Consider the following 18063-nt stretch of genomic DNA (forward strand, 5'->3'; position numbering starts at 1 on the left):
AGCTGCTGTAGATAAAGCGCCGGAGCTTTTCTTTTAACGCTTTGAACTGTTCGTGTTCTTGTCCAAACGCAGAGGTAAGTCAGAGGATCCAGACAGCGCACCCCGGTGGTAGACAGGTGATGTTGCACTACCTGCTGCCGTGGATGAACAACGTGGAGTTGGTAGACTTTAAGCCGCTGGTACGCCGGCAGGAGGAGCCCGAGGACGAAGATAACGCACGCGAACGCGAGATGATGGTCAACAGTCGACGGTGGCTCCGAGGAGAGGGTTGGGGATCTCCACAGGCGACCACCATGATCCTAAACAACCTCATGTTCATGACCGCTAAGGTACACACACACTGTAGTCCTGTAGTCACAACCCCAGGGTTTTCAATGCTGACTCCACATCAAGGATGCCATTTTAGCACTGACTATACCTTAAAGTTTGTGTTTTGTTTGTGTGTATTCAGCATTGTTAGTACTGAAAATATTGGAAATACATGTGTAGCCTAATATATATATATATATGTGTGTGTGTGTGTGTGTGTGTGTGTGTGTGTGTCCAGTATGGAGATGAATTTGCATGGTCCGAGATTGAGAATGTTTGGACCACTTTGGCAGATAGCTGGCCCAAAAATCTCAAGATCATCCTACACTTCCTCATCAGCATATCCGGAGTCAACAGCGAGCCAAGTCTCCTGACTTATGTGAGCGTCACCTTTTTTTAATTTATTTTTTATTTTTATAGCCAATCACACATTTTTATGGTCGCATGAAGGTATTAACCCGTAGCATTACACACTACTGGTCAAATGTTTGGAGACACTTGAAATCTTAAAAATCTTTTGATCTGAAGGTGTATGATATTTTTGCAGACAAAAATATAATTGTGACCAACATCATTTCTTTCATCAGAAAACTACCATTTTATTTACAAAAAATATATATTTTTAAACGGACCACTCGGAGGGAAATATTCCGAAAAGCAGCCAATAAGTGTCCAGCATACGTGTGATCTCCTTTAATACTGTGTAAAAAGCAAGCAAATGCCAAGAATACATTTCTGGAGATTCTAGGCAAAAAGGGGGTCTACTTTGAAAATGCTAAAATATTCAATTATTTTGATTTATTTTGGTTTTTTTCTTATCACAACTATTCCCATAGTTCCATTTGTGTTCTTCCAGAGTTTTGATGACTTTTATTATTGTTATTATTATTATTATTATTATTATTATTATTATAAGATAAAGAATGAGTGTGTCTAAACTTTTGATCGGTAGTGTATATCAGACCTGTAATACATTAAGTACAAGAGCTCCATGTATGATGTTAGTAAATGTTTTTAACGTATTTGTTCTTGCAGGTGAAGCGTGTGGTGGTCTACCTGGGAAGAGATAAAACTATGCAGCTTTTGGAGGAGCTGATGACCGAGCTGGAGCTGACTGACGCCGTGAGCTCAGCTGTGACCCACATGGATAACCCACCATATTACCGTATCACCTCCTCATACAAAATCCCTTCTGTCACTGGTGAGCATCACACAATACTCTCTGAGACTGTTAATATAGTCATCAACCCCCATCTTAATAGTGAATTTGTTTGAAAATAAGCATTTGTTGTTGTTGTTGTCTTTTGCTAATTAACAGGCACTGCATCCAGCAGTAACACTATGGTTCCTGGGCCTGACGGTCACCATGACAACAAGATCAAAGATCCCAATATCGACGACAAGTAAGCGCATTGTTTACTGCCCCCTGTCTTACACAGCATCACTGCTGATCATACATTTACCCTGTGTGCACTGCTTGGGGATGATACTGATGCTCATCTCTGTGTGCACAGTTATTCTCATTTGGATATCTACAGCGGGTTAAACAGCAATCTGAACAGACAGCACCACCGTCTGGAATCCCGTTACAGCAGCAGCTCTGGAGGCTCCTATGAAGATGAGAAAAGTGAGATCTTTCTCGTTGTTGGTTTAAAAAATTTTTTTTTTTTTATAAGAGTAAGCTTGTAGTATTGAATCATCTGAGTGTTCTTAACCAGAGTTGTACGTTAACCAGATTAGACTGTGTACTTGGGTTAAAACTCTCTTCTTCTTTTTTTTTTTTTTTTTCTTTTTCCACCTTTCTAGGTGACTCTATGCCAGTTTATGCTAACTGGCGTTTGAAGGTCATGGAACATAACTGTCCTGAGCCCCTTCCATTCCCACCCACGGGAGGCTGCTGGTCTCCACTGGTTGACTATTTGCCAGAAACCACTGCACCTGGAGTTTCTCTTCACAGGTTATATATGTTTCCATTTATTTATTTGTTTGGCAAATGTCTTTATCCAGAAAGACTTACAAAAGATGCAAACCTGTAGCCATGCCAACAGTGATATAAATGCTGAAGGACTTGATTTCCATCATTTTAGTACAAGATGGTTTTGTGTTTGTGTATATATGGCATACCATATTTCATAGTTTAATATGAGACTCTGGAACATGTTTATAATAAACTGCGCCGTTCGTCAAGATCAGTGTTTTTTTCCCCCTGCTTACGTTCCAACCTTTCTGCAGGTGTAACATCGCTGTGATCCTGCTCACTGACCTGATTGTGGACCACGGAGTCAAAGTGGAATGGAGCGCTTACCTCCATCTTCTAGTGCATGCCCTCTTCATAGGTAAATTAGTCACATGCTAATACAGTCATGCTGAAAAAATAAGTACACCCCATGGAAATTGTTGCTCTTTTTTTTTTTTTATACATATTTGGATAGGCAAACATTTGGTCCTCTTTGAAACTGTGTCTATTAATGAAGTTGATATACTTGGACAAAACCACGAGGAAAATGAGCATTTTCAATTATTTATTCAACAGAAATATTAATAGATTTTATATTCTTCTGTTGTAAAAGTAAATACACCCTGGGCCTCAGAAGCTAGCTTTGCCCCCTGTAGGCGTTTTGCATGATTGTCCACCAGGCTTGCTGGAATTTTTGAAAACTCTTGAATTGCAATTATATTTCAGTTGTAAGATGTTTGAGGGGTTTTCTTAAATGTCCTGCCCATTTTCAAATCCTGATTCAATTTCTGATTTTATGGATACTACAAAATGTCAATTGTATGTCATTTGATAATGTATCAACTTTATTAATAGGCATTGTTTCAAAGAGCCAACAATGTCCATGGGGTGTACACATTTTCTCACATGACTGTATGTTTCCGACACTTGCCCTGCACATGCAGCTGCATATACTAACTGTATGCAGGTGTTTATTTATTTGTTTGTTTGTTTTTGTCCTTCACTGACAGATATTTCCTACAATGTTTTCTAACAGTGTCAAGAAACAATGTAATTTCACTTATAACATTTAGGCTACTCTTCTAAACACCATGAATAATTGACCCAGAACAATATAGCATTTACCTGGTGGAAAAAAAATCAGTTTAATGAATGTGAAAGGATGTGAAAAAGCAGTTTGCTTCTAATATAATAAATTAGCCAATTTTCAGCCACTGAGCTGGAGTGTGGTTTTATTTTTCTTTCTGTCCAAAAAAGACCAAAAATGGAGGAACTAATAATTATGAAGTACAAGTCACACTATGTTTCCCTCCTTGTCTGGTCGTATTCATTTATAGCCACCTGATGAGAGAAAATAGCCTACTATTGGTAAGTTTGTGCTGGCAGGTTGTTTATGCAGCAGTTTGTTTATTTCTGATTCTCTGTAGGTTTTGACCACCAGCACCCAGAGGTCTATGAGCACTGCAAGCGTCTGCTGCTCCACCTGCTGGTTGTCCAGGGAACCAACAACAGTGTCCAATCGCTGGCCTCTGTTCTGCTGCGCAACCGCGAGTTCCACGAGCCCAGGGTTCTCACAGTTAAACCCATCCCTCAAGAGTTCAACCTCACAGGTGTGTGTATATATATGCACAATAGCTTGTAGATTAGTAGTTCATTTTTTTACCCCCAAAGTAAAATAAGTTAAGTAACATCAGGTCAGATGTTTCCAGCAGGTTCATCTGTGGTGTTTTCTTTTTTTTGTTTGTTTGTATGGGTTTTTTTTTTCTCTCCTACCCCTCTCAGGTCTGTCAGAGTTGGCTCCAGAATACCAGCCTTCCCCAATGACAGACTCTGGTTTGAGTTCCAGCTCCACTTCTTCCAGTATCAGTCTAGGTGGCACAGCTCTGCCACACCTTCCCCACACGCTGCTCAGCGAGGTACAGCTGTCTGCCGAACAGGACGAGAAAGTTAAAAACCTAATCGAGTTCATCAGCTCCAGGTGAGCGTCGGTGCGAGGCGCACTTTTAAAACGTGTGTACATGTGGTTAACGCTGTAAATAGCAGATAATACTGATGATGAGGAACAACAGTGTGTAGGTATTTTTATGTCGTATGCGTCTAGTGTTCAAGTACATATCTTGAACCCGTGTCACCATTGACGTTGACACTGGAGGTGTAGATGGAGCCTGCTAACTTGTTTTGTGTGAGAGAATGTTGATGAGAGCCTGTGCACACAGTAGTAGTAAGCTGCAGACCTGTCTGTGCTGAGGCTTTGTTTGTTGTCTTGTGTCCACAGCCGTGTCTAACTGGAGAGGGTATTGTTGCTTTGCATGCGAGTGTGTGTGTGTGTGTGTGTGAACTCAGATTTTCGTGTGCAAATTCATAGCTGATCGTATTTTAGAAGCTGCGTGTCGATTTGTCGTGCTCTACCGGGTCACTACCTAGACTTATCGTGATGTTTGTACGCCTGGTTCATAGGAAGCGAGGTCCGTTGTGGAATCACGAGGACATGTCTCCTAAAAACACCAACATCAAGAGTGCCGAGCAGCTCAGCGTCTTCCTTAGACACGTTGTTACCGTCTTCAAACAGAGCCAGTCAGGTTAGTTTGTGCTTTCATTTGTTTGATTTTTTTTTTCCATCTTTTCCCTGTTCTCTTACTAATCAGGGATGTTGTGTACTAAGAGCTGTCTCTACATGATGGTACCTTCATGTGTGTTTATGAACAGGATTCCAGTTGGAGCAGCTGTTAAGTGAAGTGGCCTTGCAGACTGCTCTGTCATGCTCCTCTCGCCACTATGCCGGTCGTTCTTTCCAGATCTTCAGGGCTCTGAAACAGCCACTCACGGCCTCCACTCTTTCAGACGTGCTGTCGCGTCTAGTGGAAACTGTGGGAGACCCAGGAGAGGAGGCTCAGGTAGCAAACATCAGCAATGTAGAGCACTAGAGTCTTTATAATGGTGATGGAGAAAAGGGTTATTAGACTTTTAAATATGGAAACCGTTGAGGTACTGATGAAGGGTACTTCTGTTCTCTTGTGTACGATTCATCGTTGCACAAAAAAGGATTTTGCATAATTGTCCATCGAGAAATAGTGATTTTTACCTGCATTTATTCGATTTTTTTAAATAATTTTTTTTAGTCCGTCACCATTCACATGCAGAAAAAGAAAGTAATGTTAACAAATAATATCATTAGGTGTGTGCCAATTCATGTACTTCCCAATTTGTGCACTGTTCTTTGCTGTTTTGTAGTAGAAATAGTGCGAGTAGTGTCTTCAAAATAAAAATTCCAAATAGAAAAACTACACTTTAAATACCCAGATGATGCACTTAATAAACTGAAAAAAGTGTGGGATGTCAGACACTTCATGCACTCAACTGTCACAGCTACAGTTACATAGCAGAGAGGGAGAGGCTATCAGACTCCGATGTTGAATGAAAAAATAACCTTATAAAATTCATACCCTACACGGTTGAGTGCAGAAGTGCATAGTGCAACATTTGGGACAGAACTTGTGTCATGTTTAACTAGCACCACACACCCCACCCCAGCTATTCGTAAGTTCAAATACACACAGGTTCTTTAAGTAGCGGAGAAAACGAACGAAGTGGTCCAACAACGTCCAAACAGTCAGGACATGGCCATATCTCTCCTTCCCTGTTAATAATGATGCCTGCAGCTCTCAAAGCCTCCTGCACTAACAATCCTAGCAAGAATAGCTTAAGTATCATTAACTATACCTTTAATTACAGTGATGTGTTTGGGAACTCTTAAGTTCGTTATTAAATGAATCAAGTAATCATATCCAAACACAATGCCTTACTTCCTTCACTCACACTTACTCGCTTTCTCTTTCCTTCTGTCATCCCAGGGCTTTGTGATAGAGCTGCTATTAACTTTGGAGTCTGGTATAGATACCTTGGCTGATAGCATGAAGAACTATGACTTCCTCACGGCATTATCACAGTAAGTGATATTTAAATGGTTATTATTATTATTATTATTATTAGCACACTGTTAGGTTCTCACCTGGTAAAGTGGTTAGAAAAAACATAAAGGCGTTCACGAGCTTTTAAAGTCTAACTAACATTTCGACATTTCTGCAGAGCTTCGTGCCATGATCCTTTGCTAGGTACCAAATTTGCCATCAACAGGAAAAGCACGGGCCAGCTGAACTTGAGCACTGGTGGCCTATTGCACGTGCACTTCAGCCATATACGCAGTAACTCGCTACGCGCCAGTCTCATGGGCGAGCGCAGGGGCGACCGGAGGAGGAGCAACACGCTAGACGTGGCCGAGCGCACAGGAGCCAACCACGGCAACCTGGCCCGCACGCGCAGCTTATCGTCCCTCTGTGAGGGCGGCGTGATGGCTGGTGGGGGAAAGGGTGGCCCTGGCCCCGGGACTTGTACAGGAGACCCTGGCCCGCCTGCGGACCCCACGAACCTGCTTGCGACGCTCTTCTGGATTGCAGCGTCGCTCCTGGAGTCAGACTATGAGTTTGAGTACCTGCTGGCGTTGCGCCTGCTGAACAGGCTGCTGGCCCAGCTGCCCCTGGACAAAGCTGACAGCAGGGAGCGATTGGAGCGCGTACAGGCCAAGCTGCGCTGGTACAACTTCCCCGGCTTGCTGCAGCTCTTCCTCAAGGGCTTCACCTCAGCTGCCACGCAGGAGCTCACTATACACCTGCTGAGCAAGCTCATCAGTGTGTGTCGACACGCTCTCGTGGACCCCTCACAGGTGGCAGGTCAGAGCAGCAGCAGCATCATCTTCATCATAATAATAATAATAATAATAATTTGAACTTTGATGTCAATACCAGATGTAGTATTTTGAATGTCCGTATCAAATTGATGCATTTAAGCACGAGTGCAGTTATACTAAATACTGAATTCAGTACAACAGCATGATCCCGAGTGCAATATCGCTTTCACAGAACAACAGTTCTATAAACAAGCAATGAATATCGAGTACCTGACATTTCAGACACATTATGGCCAAATATTCTGTTTATTTTTGCTCCGCTAAAGGAAACCGATCCCGAATAAGCCCCAGATGGATAGAGGGTTGCATGTTGCCATGCCGACGCAGAGACTCACCAACAGCCCTTTAGCATGCGAGCTTGCTGCTCGTTGAGCTCACATTGATTTTGTACAAATCCTGCGAAATTGGCTTCACTTCATCCTTTTCATCTTCATCTAATAGGCTTTCGTAATTTAATTCCAAAAATATATTCGCGAAAAAACGATGCCCGCTGATGATGTCACTAACTCTACTGTAGTAACCGTTTCGGTGCAGCACAGCGGAGTGATACGAACAGGAAAACACCTCAGAGCGATTATTTTTAATATAAATCGCTCTTGGATCGCTCCTTGTCCAATCAGATTAGTGAACCAGAATTAACTGTTGTATAAACATAAATAAACACACATGCTCAGCACCCGAAATTCAGATTATTAGCTGTGAGCTGAATTATCATTTCTTTCTTTTTTGTAATGAATGCAAAGCTCCTCGTAAGTTAAATAAAACAAATATGGATTCAAACTTGGTTTAATTTAACATTTTGTAAAGTTACATGTTGGAGACGCACAGCACTGACCCCGACTCAGGGAGCAAGATCTATTAAATGCTGTAAAGAAAGATGCTTTCAAAAATAATGAAATGAACATTTTGTTTTTAGGAAATCAGATCGCTCTGGCTGTCGTACAAACCCAGCAGCCATCGTTATTATTATTATTATTATTATTATTTTATTTTTTCCTCTGAAGAGTGGTCTTTTACGTAATATGTCGCTCTCTTTTCTGACATACAAACATTTTTCTGTAACATAATTTTTTTTTTTGTCAGAAACGTAATGTTTGGAAATCTAAAATGACTTTATAAGGCAAAAGTTTGGGAACCCGTGTTTTTAAGTAAATCAAAAACAACTTTGAAAAGAACCTGATGTCAGCAGTCCTACAGATTTAAATGTAAATTAAACAATTTTCTGTATACAGGTTTCAGTTTAAACACACACTTTCTCTTTTAGGTTTTTCTATTTGTACCCAATTTAGTAATCTATGAAAGCCTGTTTCCGCCACAAAGATAATTGTGAATTTATTCAATTGTGAGTTTAAATCGCGAGTAAATATGAGTTAACGTCTCACAATTCTGACTTTTTTCCCCTCAGAATTATGAGTTTATTTCTCACAATTATAAAATTCTTCCTCACAATTTTAATGTCTCTCAGTTCTGAAGTTAGTCACATTTCAGGTACTGCATAAAGTGGAGGTCTAAATTACGAGAGAAAAAAAGTCTGAATTATGAGATTTACACTCGTAATTGCGAAAAATAAAGTCAGAATTGTGCTTGGGGGTTAAGATGATTGGAAGGTCGTGAGTTCAAATCCCAGCACTGCCAAGCTGCGACTGTTGGGCTCTTGAGCAAGGCCCTTAACCCTCAACTGCTCAGCTGTATAAATGAGATCAATGTAAGTCGTTCTGGATAAAGGCGTCTGCCAAATACCATAAATGTAAAAGCAAAATTGTGCAATATGAACTCGCATAAATAGTCACAATTATCTTTTTTTTCTTTTTCTCCGTTGCGGAGTCTAGAGCAATTTTACTTACTACCCCCCCCCCCCCCCCCCCCACACACACACACACACAAAAAAAAGGAAGTTCCTACTTTGAACACTGGATGGCGCTATAAATAAATACACCGAATATAAAAACAAACCAACTCCCTATTACCTTTTCGCCCACTTCAAAACATTAAAGTTTTATAGGCCGTACATATACAGTAATGTTACCGGTCTTTCAGCTGGACATGGTGGCACCAAACAATTTTACAGTTAGACGTTGATTCTATATACGAATCTCTAAATCATTCTCTATTTTTTCCTCATAGTTTTCTCTTTTTCTTCTTCTTATTTTATTTTATTTTTTTACTTTCAGGTTTTCCACTGAATATCCTGTGCCTGCTTCCTCACCTGATCCAGCACTTTGACAGCCCCACAGCATTCTGCAAGGAGACAGCGGACCGCATCGCCAAAGTCTGCGCTGAGGAGAAGTCGGCCACGCTGGCCAACCTGGCGCACATGATGAGTCTGTACTCCACACACAGCTACTCACGAGACAGCACCAACTGGATCAACGTGGTTTGCCGCTACCTCCACGACGCTTTCGCAGATATCACCTTTAACCTCATAACATATCTAGCTGAGGTGAGGCCAGAACTATAGCGTCGATTTATATTCAGGGTTTTTTTGTGTGTGAAATAAATGCACTTGTAAATTCTTCTTTGAATTTCTATTTTCAGTTACTAGAGAAAGGGCTACCCAGCATGCAACAGTCTCTGCTGCAGATCATTTACAGCCTGCTGAGTCACATAGACTTGTCAGCTGCCCCTGTCAAACAGTTCAACCTCGAGATCATGAAGATCATAGGCAAATATGTACAGGTGGGTACAAAACACAACATCCTTTTTTAGGCATTTTTCATACATTATACTGATTAAAACTGAAATGTTAGAGCATCCACTATATCAGCCATGCAAAGTCCTCTCTCTTTTTACCGTTCTCAACAAATGCTTGTTGCCGTATAAATGTTTGTGTCAGTGAAGGAGTCTGCTGTTCTTTACCTATGGCAATATCTGGAATAATACGAGACAATTTTAGCAGCTTGCTGAAAGAACTATTTAAGGAAAAGTCATGTTTATTGAATTGCAAACTTTGCGATGATGGTCTTGACGTGAGATTGTAAAGAAGTGGATGTATGTAGTTAGAAAATGGGCATGTTTTAAGTTTGGCACTGTATATTCATTGTTAAAGAAAAATACTACTCAGATGGGATACAATTTCTGGGCATTGGATAAGCAATCTTTATATAAATCACAGAGGTGGGCGTGTCTTCACAACGTACGTGTGGTCGCCTAATTAAAAATGTTACATGCATCTCTTATTAATACAAACTTTATTATAAGCGCTCGTTTTAGGGCTTGTGGTCCTGAGCATTTGTAGGTCACATGACCATAACACGTACAGTGCCCTCTACTAAATATTGGCACCCTTGGTAAATATGAGCAAAGAAGGCTGTGTAACCTTGTGATCTTTTGTTTAAAAAAAAATTCACAAAAATACTCTGCTCTCATGGATATCAAACAATTGCAAACACAACACTGGTTTATCACCAAAAAAATCTTTGTTAAATATAGGTGTGCAACAGTTATTGGCTCCCTTTTAGTTGCTACTTTGTGCTACCTCCCTTTGCCAAAATAAGATTTTGGTTCGTTGTCCTGCTGGAAGATCCAACCATGGCCCATTTTACGCTTTGGCACCCCTATGAATTAATGTGAAAAAAATATATATTCCCATTGATATTTTACATTTGTTTTAGTACACCTGGGTGACTAGGAACAGGAAATTGTTCAACCATGACTTCCTGTTTCACAGGGGTATAAATGCCCTTAGTCATTCATAACAACGGGTAAGACCAAGGAATATGGATGTGATGTGCAGCAAAAGGTTGTTGAGCTTCACAAAATTGGAAGTGGCTATAAGTAAATAGCACAAGCATTGAAAATGCCCATTTCCACCATCAGGGCAATAATTAAGAAGTCCCTGTCAACTGGGAATGTTATGAAGACCATTTTTCACAGCCTTCCTTGCTCATATTTACCAAGGGTGCCAATATTATTAGTGGAGGGCACTATGTAAGATATACACTATGTAAGAGTTTTAAACTCGACCTTTACCGTTGACGTTCTGAATAAACAGTCTTACAAATCATTTTTGTCTTATTGTCATAAATGATCATCAAATCCATAACAGAGCATATGTGATTTAATCCAGAGCCCATACTGGAAAGAGGCCCAGAACATTCTGAAGTTGGTGGTGTCTCGCTCCGCCTGTTTGGTGGTACCTGACGAGGTGCAGCGCTCCTACAGTGCCGAGTCGTCAGGCTCACCCGAAATCACCTTCGCACGCATCTTCAACAACGCTTCCAAAGAGCTGCCTGGCAAAACACTAGACTTTCACTTTGACATCTCAGAGGTAAACAAATTTTTTTTTTAATTTTCCCCTAATGTGTATTAGTTCTTCCAAGATTAATAAAATGATGATGATAACTATAATAACTCTCTTTTGACCTTTAACCTCCTAGACACCCATAATAGGGCACAAGTACGGAGATCAGCGCAATGCGGCCGGTCGTAACGGAAAACCTCAGGTCATTGCCGTAACCAGGAGCACATCCTCCACATCATCTGGGTCAAACTCGAACGGCCTGGTCCCGGTCAGCTGGAAGAGACCTCAGCTGTCCCAGGTACAATGATTAAAAACTTCATTCTTTCACCTCATTTTCCCAAACCTCAAATTAGGGCCATATCACTGTAAAATATATATATATATATATATATATATATATATATATATATATATATATATATATATATATATATATTATATTATATATTATATAATATATAATATTATATTATATATATATATATATATATATTATATAATATAATATAATGTTATATAATATTATATTATATTATATTATATTATTTATATATATATATATATATATATATATATATATATATATATATAATATAATTACACACACACCAGTATGTTTACTATTTCCTTTGTTGCTTTGATTCCAGAGGAGAACTCGAGAGAAGCTGATGAACGTCCTGTCTTTGTGTGGACCAGAGACTGGCATGCCCAAAAATCCTTCAGTAAGTGTAATGACTGATTTCAGTACCATCAAGTCAGCACTTTCACATTCCCCTTGTATTGTTAGAACTGTTCTATGTAATACTCTGCTTTTCTTGCAGGTGGTGTTCTCCTCAAACGAGGACCTGGATGCAGGTGATCAGCAGACCAGCCTTATCCCGACAGTAGAGGAAGTGACACGGGAGGAGGATGGGCAGGCAGAAGACGCAGGAAGTGAGCAGCAGTTTGGTGTGTTCAAGGACTTTGACTTCCTGGATGTAGAATTGGAAGATGCTGAGGTGAGACCTGATCCTTGCGAATAGATAACATTTCAAGTTTCCTCGTTGTCCCTAATGTCTCTCGAAAGCCACAGGGAAGAAATGTGTACCATCAGTTCATTAGCAGATATTCTTATCGATAAGATTCTCTGTAGCGTAAAACGAATACCCCTAAAATCTGTCGCCTTTTATACTCATACAGACTACATGCCTGGAAATAACGATAGACATCCCTAGATTTGATCTTATTTAATAAAAGAACGTCTAAACTACGGCTTATCTGCACAGATGTTTTGGTCATGATAAAGACTTGTGGTTCGCTATAAGGCTAGCTTGCTCATGTATGTTGGAGTAGTCGTGGGAGTATAAATCTTATATTTTTACCCGTATAACACCAACCATGACCAAAGCATGACCAGCAAAACTGCACAAACTACAGTCCTGTACCATCCCACAAGTCTTTGATGCTAATATTAGTCCAAGGTAAAGACCATACAAGGCTATTTTGGTTTTGTGGCATGTGATTATTTGCTGCTTAATGCATTGTGCAGTTTTTCTTTTATTACAATTGGTCTAAACCCAGCTTTACAATATTTTGCCCGATATTGCACATCGTAAAAGGATCATCTTTGGTTGGGAGTGTGTGACGCTTACTCTCCAATTTAGTGCCTTTCTGTAGACATCCATTCCTTATTTTGTGTGTGATTTCTGTGTATGAGTGATTTTTGGATGGAAGGTAAGTAGGTGCTATGTCAAACTTTGACAGCATGCATCTTTTGTTTTTGGGCTTTCTGACTCTCGCCTCTAACGCTGCTGTTGTCTTTCCCCTTTTCTTGCGTTCAGGAGATGCAGGTAAGTTCCTGTGTCAGGATGTGGGTTGTAGAGTGCTATCACTCCTTGCTTAGTGATCAGTTGTACTATTTTCAGTCATAAGGTGTTTATCCCAGTAAAAAAACAAAAACCAACAAAGCCAGACAGTTCCTTGTTTCCCGGCGATTCCCTTAAACAGCCCATGTACATCTTATGGTGCATCCTTTTGATTAGGCTTAGATTCTTAGCATTTCTATATTTAAAATTTGTCTTGGGCTGGTGACTTTGCATTGTGAGATCCTAAAATTAAATGATTTATTTTCTGTATTACTGTCCAAATCTGAAAGCTAGGTGCATCATTTTATATTTGTGCTTGCTTGTGTGTGTGTGTGTGTGTGTGTGTGTGTGTGTGTGTGTATATATAATATGTATGTATACTAGGGTTGCACTGTATACCGGTACTACGGTAATATTGTGATACTAAAGCTTTAAAATACCGCCAGCGCCACTGTACTTTTTTAAACGGTAGTATCGTGTATACGGTAGTACCGTAAGTAATGTTGTGCGCGCGACAGTGCATAGTATTTTCGCTAAAATGACACGTCACTGTTTTTACAGAATACACGAAGGTTAGTGACACTTCATTTGAAACAGGGTTCATACAAGGTGCTTGAAGCGCTTGAATTTGGCTTTTTGAGATCTAAGTACCGGAAAACCTTGAAAATGGGCATTTTTATCTAGTGGAGCTTAAAAAGTGTTGAACGATAAAAAGTCAATAAATATGAGATTGCTAAATAACTTTAAAGGGAATTTTTTTTTTGATAGAACACTAATATAATCTTATCAGTCAGGATATGCCCCCCCCCAATCGCGCTCTCTCTCTCTCTCTCTCTCTCTCTCTCTCTCCTCCTGCTATTCACGCACTCAGTTTAACAGAAACAGCTCTGGTCCTCTTTTCAGACACTTTTAGCAACTTTTTTTTTTTTAAAGCACATGGCGTAATATCTAGCGACTTTTTGGACAAACCTTGTCTACATTCTGTAGACGAGTGAGGCCAGTGCTGCCCTGCAAGCGCGAGGTCCTGCTTTCCCCCAGAGACACGCCTCTCTCTGTGGCTACTGTGTTCAGTGAGGGGCAGAGACGAGCAGCACATTCATTCACTTCTAACTGTTTCTCTGACTGATCATCTTACATGTAAATACAGCCGAAATCACAGCACAGCCACGATCTTTAACTTGTGTGTATGATGATTTTATCAGAGGAGGTTGTGGTTATAAATCCGGATTTTGTCAGTGCAGAGCAGCAGCTTGGAAGTGACCGCTGGTGAACATGTGGTCTCTTAATGTGCCACGTTTCAGTCACTGTTTCACACTCGTTCCGTTATCTGACAACCGAAACAGAAAAATACGGAAATGAGAACAGCTTTATTGGGAATTCGGCCGTATTAAAATATAGAGTGTGAGCACAGCGTCCGTACGATCCCTGTAAAATTAGCCGTGTTTGATAGTAAGCGAGCTAACGTTCTCAATTTCTTGGAGTTCTTTTCCAAATTCAGTTATTTATTCCTAATGTCGTGTTCATCCTCAGTTCTCTGAGGACAATTTCCATTTGCATGATTTCTTTGCTAGAGGGAACAATAGATGAAGTATGTGGCACATTGAATTAGTTGGATGGTTCTTGAGTTTTTCCAACAGCCAGGTATTCATTCTCATTAATGAAGTGTTCAGAGGAAAATCTGCTTCATCCGTTTTTGTCGATATCAATGTATTTCTGTAAATTTGGTTCAGTTTGTGGATTAGAAATCTAAATTGGCACCATATTGCATGGTATTGCGATAATACTCGGTATCGCAACGCTTCAGCTGGAATAGTATCGTAAGATATGTTTATGGTATTGTGACAACCCTTATGTATATACACACACACACGTGTATATGTACATGTGTTTTGGTAGATACCAAGTTTTACTATCATTATCTCTCCCTCTGTGTTGATTGTTGTGGTTGTTTTTCTTTTGTTCTTTCCTTCCATGCACATGCCTTTTCATCTCACGCTCGTTAAGAATGATATGGAGACTAAAAAGAAAGATGTTTGTTGTGTGCTGTTAATCTCTGACTGTGTCTCTGTATGCACTTTTCTCAGGGTGAGAGCATGGACAACTTTAACTGGGGCGTGCGGCGGCGCTCTCTGGACAGCATGGACAAAGGTGACACGCCGTCGCTGCAGGAGTGCCAGTACACAGGCAGCACGCCAAGCCTCAATCTGACCAACCAAGAAGATACGGATGAGTCATCTGAGGAGGAGGTACTGAGCGCTAGCCAGATTCTCACCCGCTCCAACCTAGTAAGTCCTCTACCCCCCCGTCCTATATCCGGGGCCCTTTCATTTACACGGGCCTCCGGCATGGTGTGTCTGTGCCGAGCTGGGCTTAGATGCTGCCATGTTTCAGCTGTGGGTGGTTAGACGCTTGCTTCTGCCCGTAGCTCACAAAACCCAATCATCTTCCGTCCAGTACCTTCAACCCCCCTCTTCTGCCCAGCCACTGAACATTGCCTTCCCAAAGTATCTTTCTAAACCCCTTATTTTGATTACGCTTTTTGTTCTTTGGTGGTAAGTAAAGACAAACATGAGGTGTTTTTCCTCAATCTTTTCCTTCGAGTTACTTCATTAGAACCTCTTGAATATGCATGAAATTTTGAGAGTCCCTGACAACTAATTAAAACTCTTTAATAGCATGAACTCGTCTTTGAAACAATTTGGAACATGCTTTTATTTGAGCATGACAAAGTATATCTGTTATATTTCATTGAAATCTCCAAGCTTTTCATAGACTTACTCTAACTCCTCTCTGCTTGCTATGGCGCACCAGCCGTTTTCCTGCCGAGCTTATATCGGCTGAGCTGACAGAGCAGTGGCGAAAAAGTTTGATGATCTTTTTATGCTTTGGCGTGGAAGCTTCCTTCCACTTCCTTTTCCAGCTCTTACTCTTTCCATGCTGTGTGTGAGTGACCTTAAGGTTAAGCTTTATTCTGCTAGCATGCAGCATGTCATGGTGATCTTGAGAAATTAGATATTTAGGCGGACAAATGTCGGACTAGGACGTAAATGCTAGCAAAATGCTTGCAACTAGCAGGTTTTAAGTCATGCTTATTATTACTAGTATTTGGCCAGCGATGGCATGTTTGCATGTAAGGTAACGTGACTCGGGTATATGTATATATGAACATCTAGTCTATACAGTGAACATGCTTTGGTATTTTGCTAAAAGGTTCCCCCTTTGTGTCTACTCATAGCTCAATAGTGACTCTGCTACGGATGACGCCACGTCCAATCACATGGATTCTCTACAACAATCCCAGGAGTCTTCCAGTAGCATCCTCACTGAGGAAGCTCTGCCCACCCCGATATTGCCCCGCCCAGACAGCCCTATCCATGAGACTGCGCATTCTGACAGCAATATCAGCCAGCTGCCTGAGGTGGGATCGATCAGGAGCCTCAATCAATTCTGGTGCACGGGTTCTTTCTAGCTATTGCCTTTAATCTATGCAGTGTTGCTGGTGTTTTTAGCTGGTGTGCCTTTCTTATCCTTACAGCTGTTATTAAAGGGTATCCAAGCCCCTTTTTACTTTATCGTTCGCTACCAGGGACAGTCATGGTGTTGAAGCTGTAGTGGTCTTAAACTTTGACCCTGTGCAACACCATTCCCTGTTAGCTAGCTCTCTGTGTCGAATCACTGACACAGCAAAAGTCTTCTGCTGCTTTTCCTTTTTCCTGTTTTCATAGTCATGCTGTAACTGCTTTTTTTTTTCCATACTTGTTATTGTTGCAATTGGTCAGCGATTTCTTGTTGAGTGCAGGGTTCGTACAGATGCTTGAAATTCAGACAAACGTTTAGAAGACGTTATTAATAAAATATAAGTTAGACTGCCGTTACATCAAGGGGCCAACTCATGGAAAGCATATCGCAAGATCTGCGTAAACAGTTATGATCTGTGCCAAATAACCTATGGAGACATCACTGAAATAAAATCATCGAAGCAATGTACAGCCAACTAGTGTTATGTTAACTAACATTGTTTATTTTAATGATTGAATTTACTTGAAGGTTTAAAGCGTGACATGAGTCATTAGTCACCAACTTATAACTTGTACAGACAAAATCTGTCACTTTGAACGTGACCGGGAAATGAACTGAATTTAAAATCAGCAAACTGTACGAACCCTGTGTGTGGGTGGGGCTTGCTTGTCAGTTCGGTTGATTTGGGTGAAGATTGCTATTAGGAATGACACACCTCAGGCCTGCTGTGCTAAAAATTGGATTGCGAGAATAAACAAAAGCACAGAAATTAACTGTCTAAAAGCCTCATCGGACAAACACCCTAGCCTGGAGCTGCGAGCATAGAGTGAGTATGTAGTAAAGCTTAACACACAGCATTGGGGTAGAGCAAACGATTGTGTCACTAACAAGCTTTGCATTACTTCCTACCGCATCTTACTAACACTGTCACTTAACTACCTGTTAATAGCTGCATCTGTTCCAGTAACTTTATTACAGTGCTACACAAACCACAGTGTTTATACCCTCTCCCAGCTACCCAGGTATTTAATATTCCCTAACAGAGGACTGTTTGGGGGTCTCTGGATGACCAGCTTAGGAAACCGTGCTTTACCAATATGCCACTGAAAATGCAAGCATCATGGTTTGTCCATTCTCAACCAGCAGGTGGATAAATGAATTCACAGAGAGGAACAAATCTTGGTGTGATATAGAATCTCTGTCTGTTCTTTTGTTCTAACCTTTTTCATTATTTAAAAAACAAAAATGTTTTTTTGCTGTTCATAAGAAATATGCCTAACCAGCACCTTACCTCATTTTCTAGCTTCCTAGCTCCCAATCTAATTACCCAACATATTATAAAGTTTACATGTCTATTTAATTAGCAGTGAAAATGTCATCTGTAGTCGCTTTCAGATTTGTTCCACGATGAAACTGTAAAATGTCACATCACACAACAGCCTGAAACGTT

At 40.6% G+C, this 18063-nt stretch overlaps 1 protein-coding gene across 8 annotated transcripts in view; it reads left to right on the forward strand.

Annotated features, from left to right (window-relative positions):
• The window catches only part of fryl (furry homolog, like), a 97519-nt gene that overhangs the window by 64790 nt on the left and 14666 nt on the right, over positions 1-18063 (forward strand). For 6 of the 8 annotated variants that reach the window (XM_053614631.1, XM_053614625.1, XM_053614627.1 and 3 more), the window contains 21 exons: positions 73-329; positions 548-688; positions 1345-1510; positions 1628-1712; positions 1824-1936; positions 2116-2266; positions 2542-2645; positions 3694-3876; positions 4049-4244; positions 4724-4845; positions 4973-5160; positions 6118-6212; positions 6353-6993; positions 9182-9450; positions 9546-9686; positions 11077-11277; positions 11387-11548; positions 11898-11972; positions 12072-12248; positions 15179-15379; positions 16330-16512. In XM_053614631.1, the coding sequence (XP_053470606.1) occupies positions 73-329; positions 548-688; positions 1345-1510; positions 1628-1712; positions 1824-1936; positions 2116-2266; positions 2542-2645; positions 3694-3876; positions 4049-4244; positions 4724-4845; positions 4973-5160; positions 6118-6212; positions 6353-6993; positions 9182-9450; positions 9546-9686; positions 11077-11277; positions 11387-11548; positions 11898-11972; positions 12072-12248; positions 15179-15379; positions 16330-16512 (3851 nt within the window). Of the gene's footprint in view, positions 1-72; positions 330-547; positions 689-1344; positions 1511-1627; positions 1713-1823; positions 1937-2115; positions 2267-2541; positions 2646-3693; positions 3877-4048; positions 4245-4723; positions 4846-4972; positions 5161-6117; positions 6213-6352; positions 6994-9181; positions 9451-9545; positions 9687-11076; positions 11278-11386; positions 11549-11897; positions 11973-12071; positions 12249-15178; positions 15380-16329; positions 17440-18063 lie in introns of all 8 variants that reach the window. The other 2 variants (XR_008384706.1, XM_053614626.1) reach the window with 2 other exon arrangements.

This window comes from Ictalurus furcatus, chromosome 25 (assembly GCF_023375685.1).
Source record: "Ictalurus furcatus strain D&B chromosome 25, Billie_1.0, whole genome shotgun sequence".
NCBI lineage: Eukaryota > Metazoa > Chordata > Actinopteri > Siluriformes > Ictaluridae > Ictalurus > Ictalurus furcatus.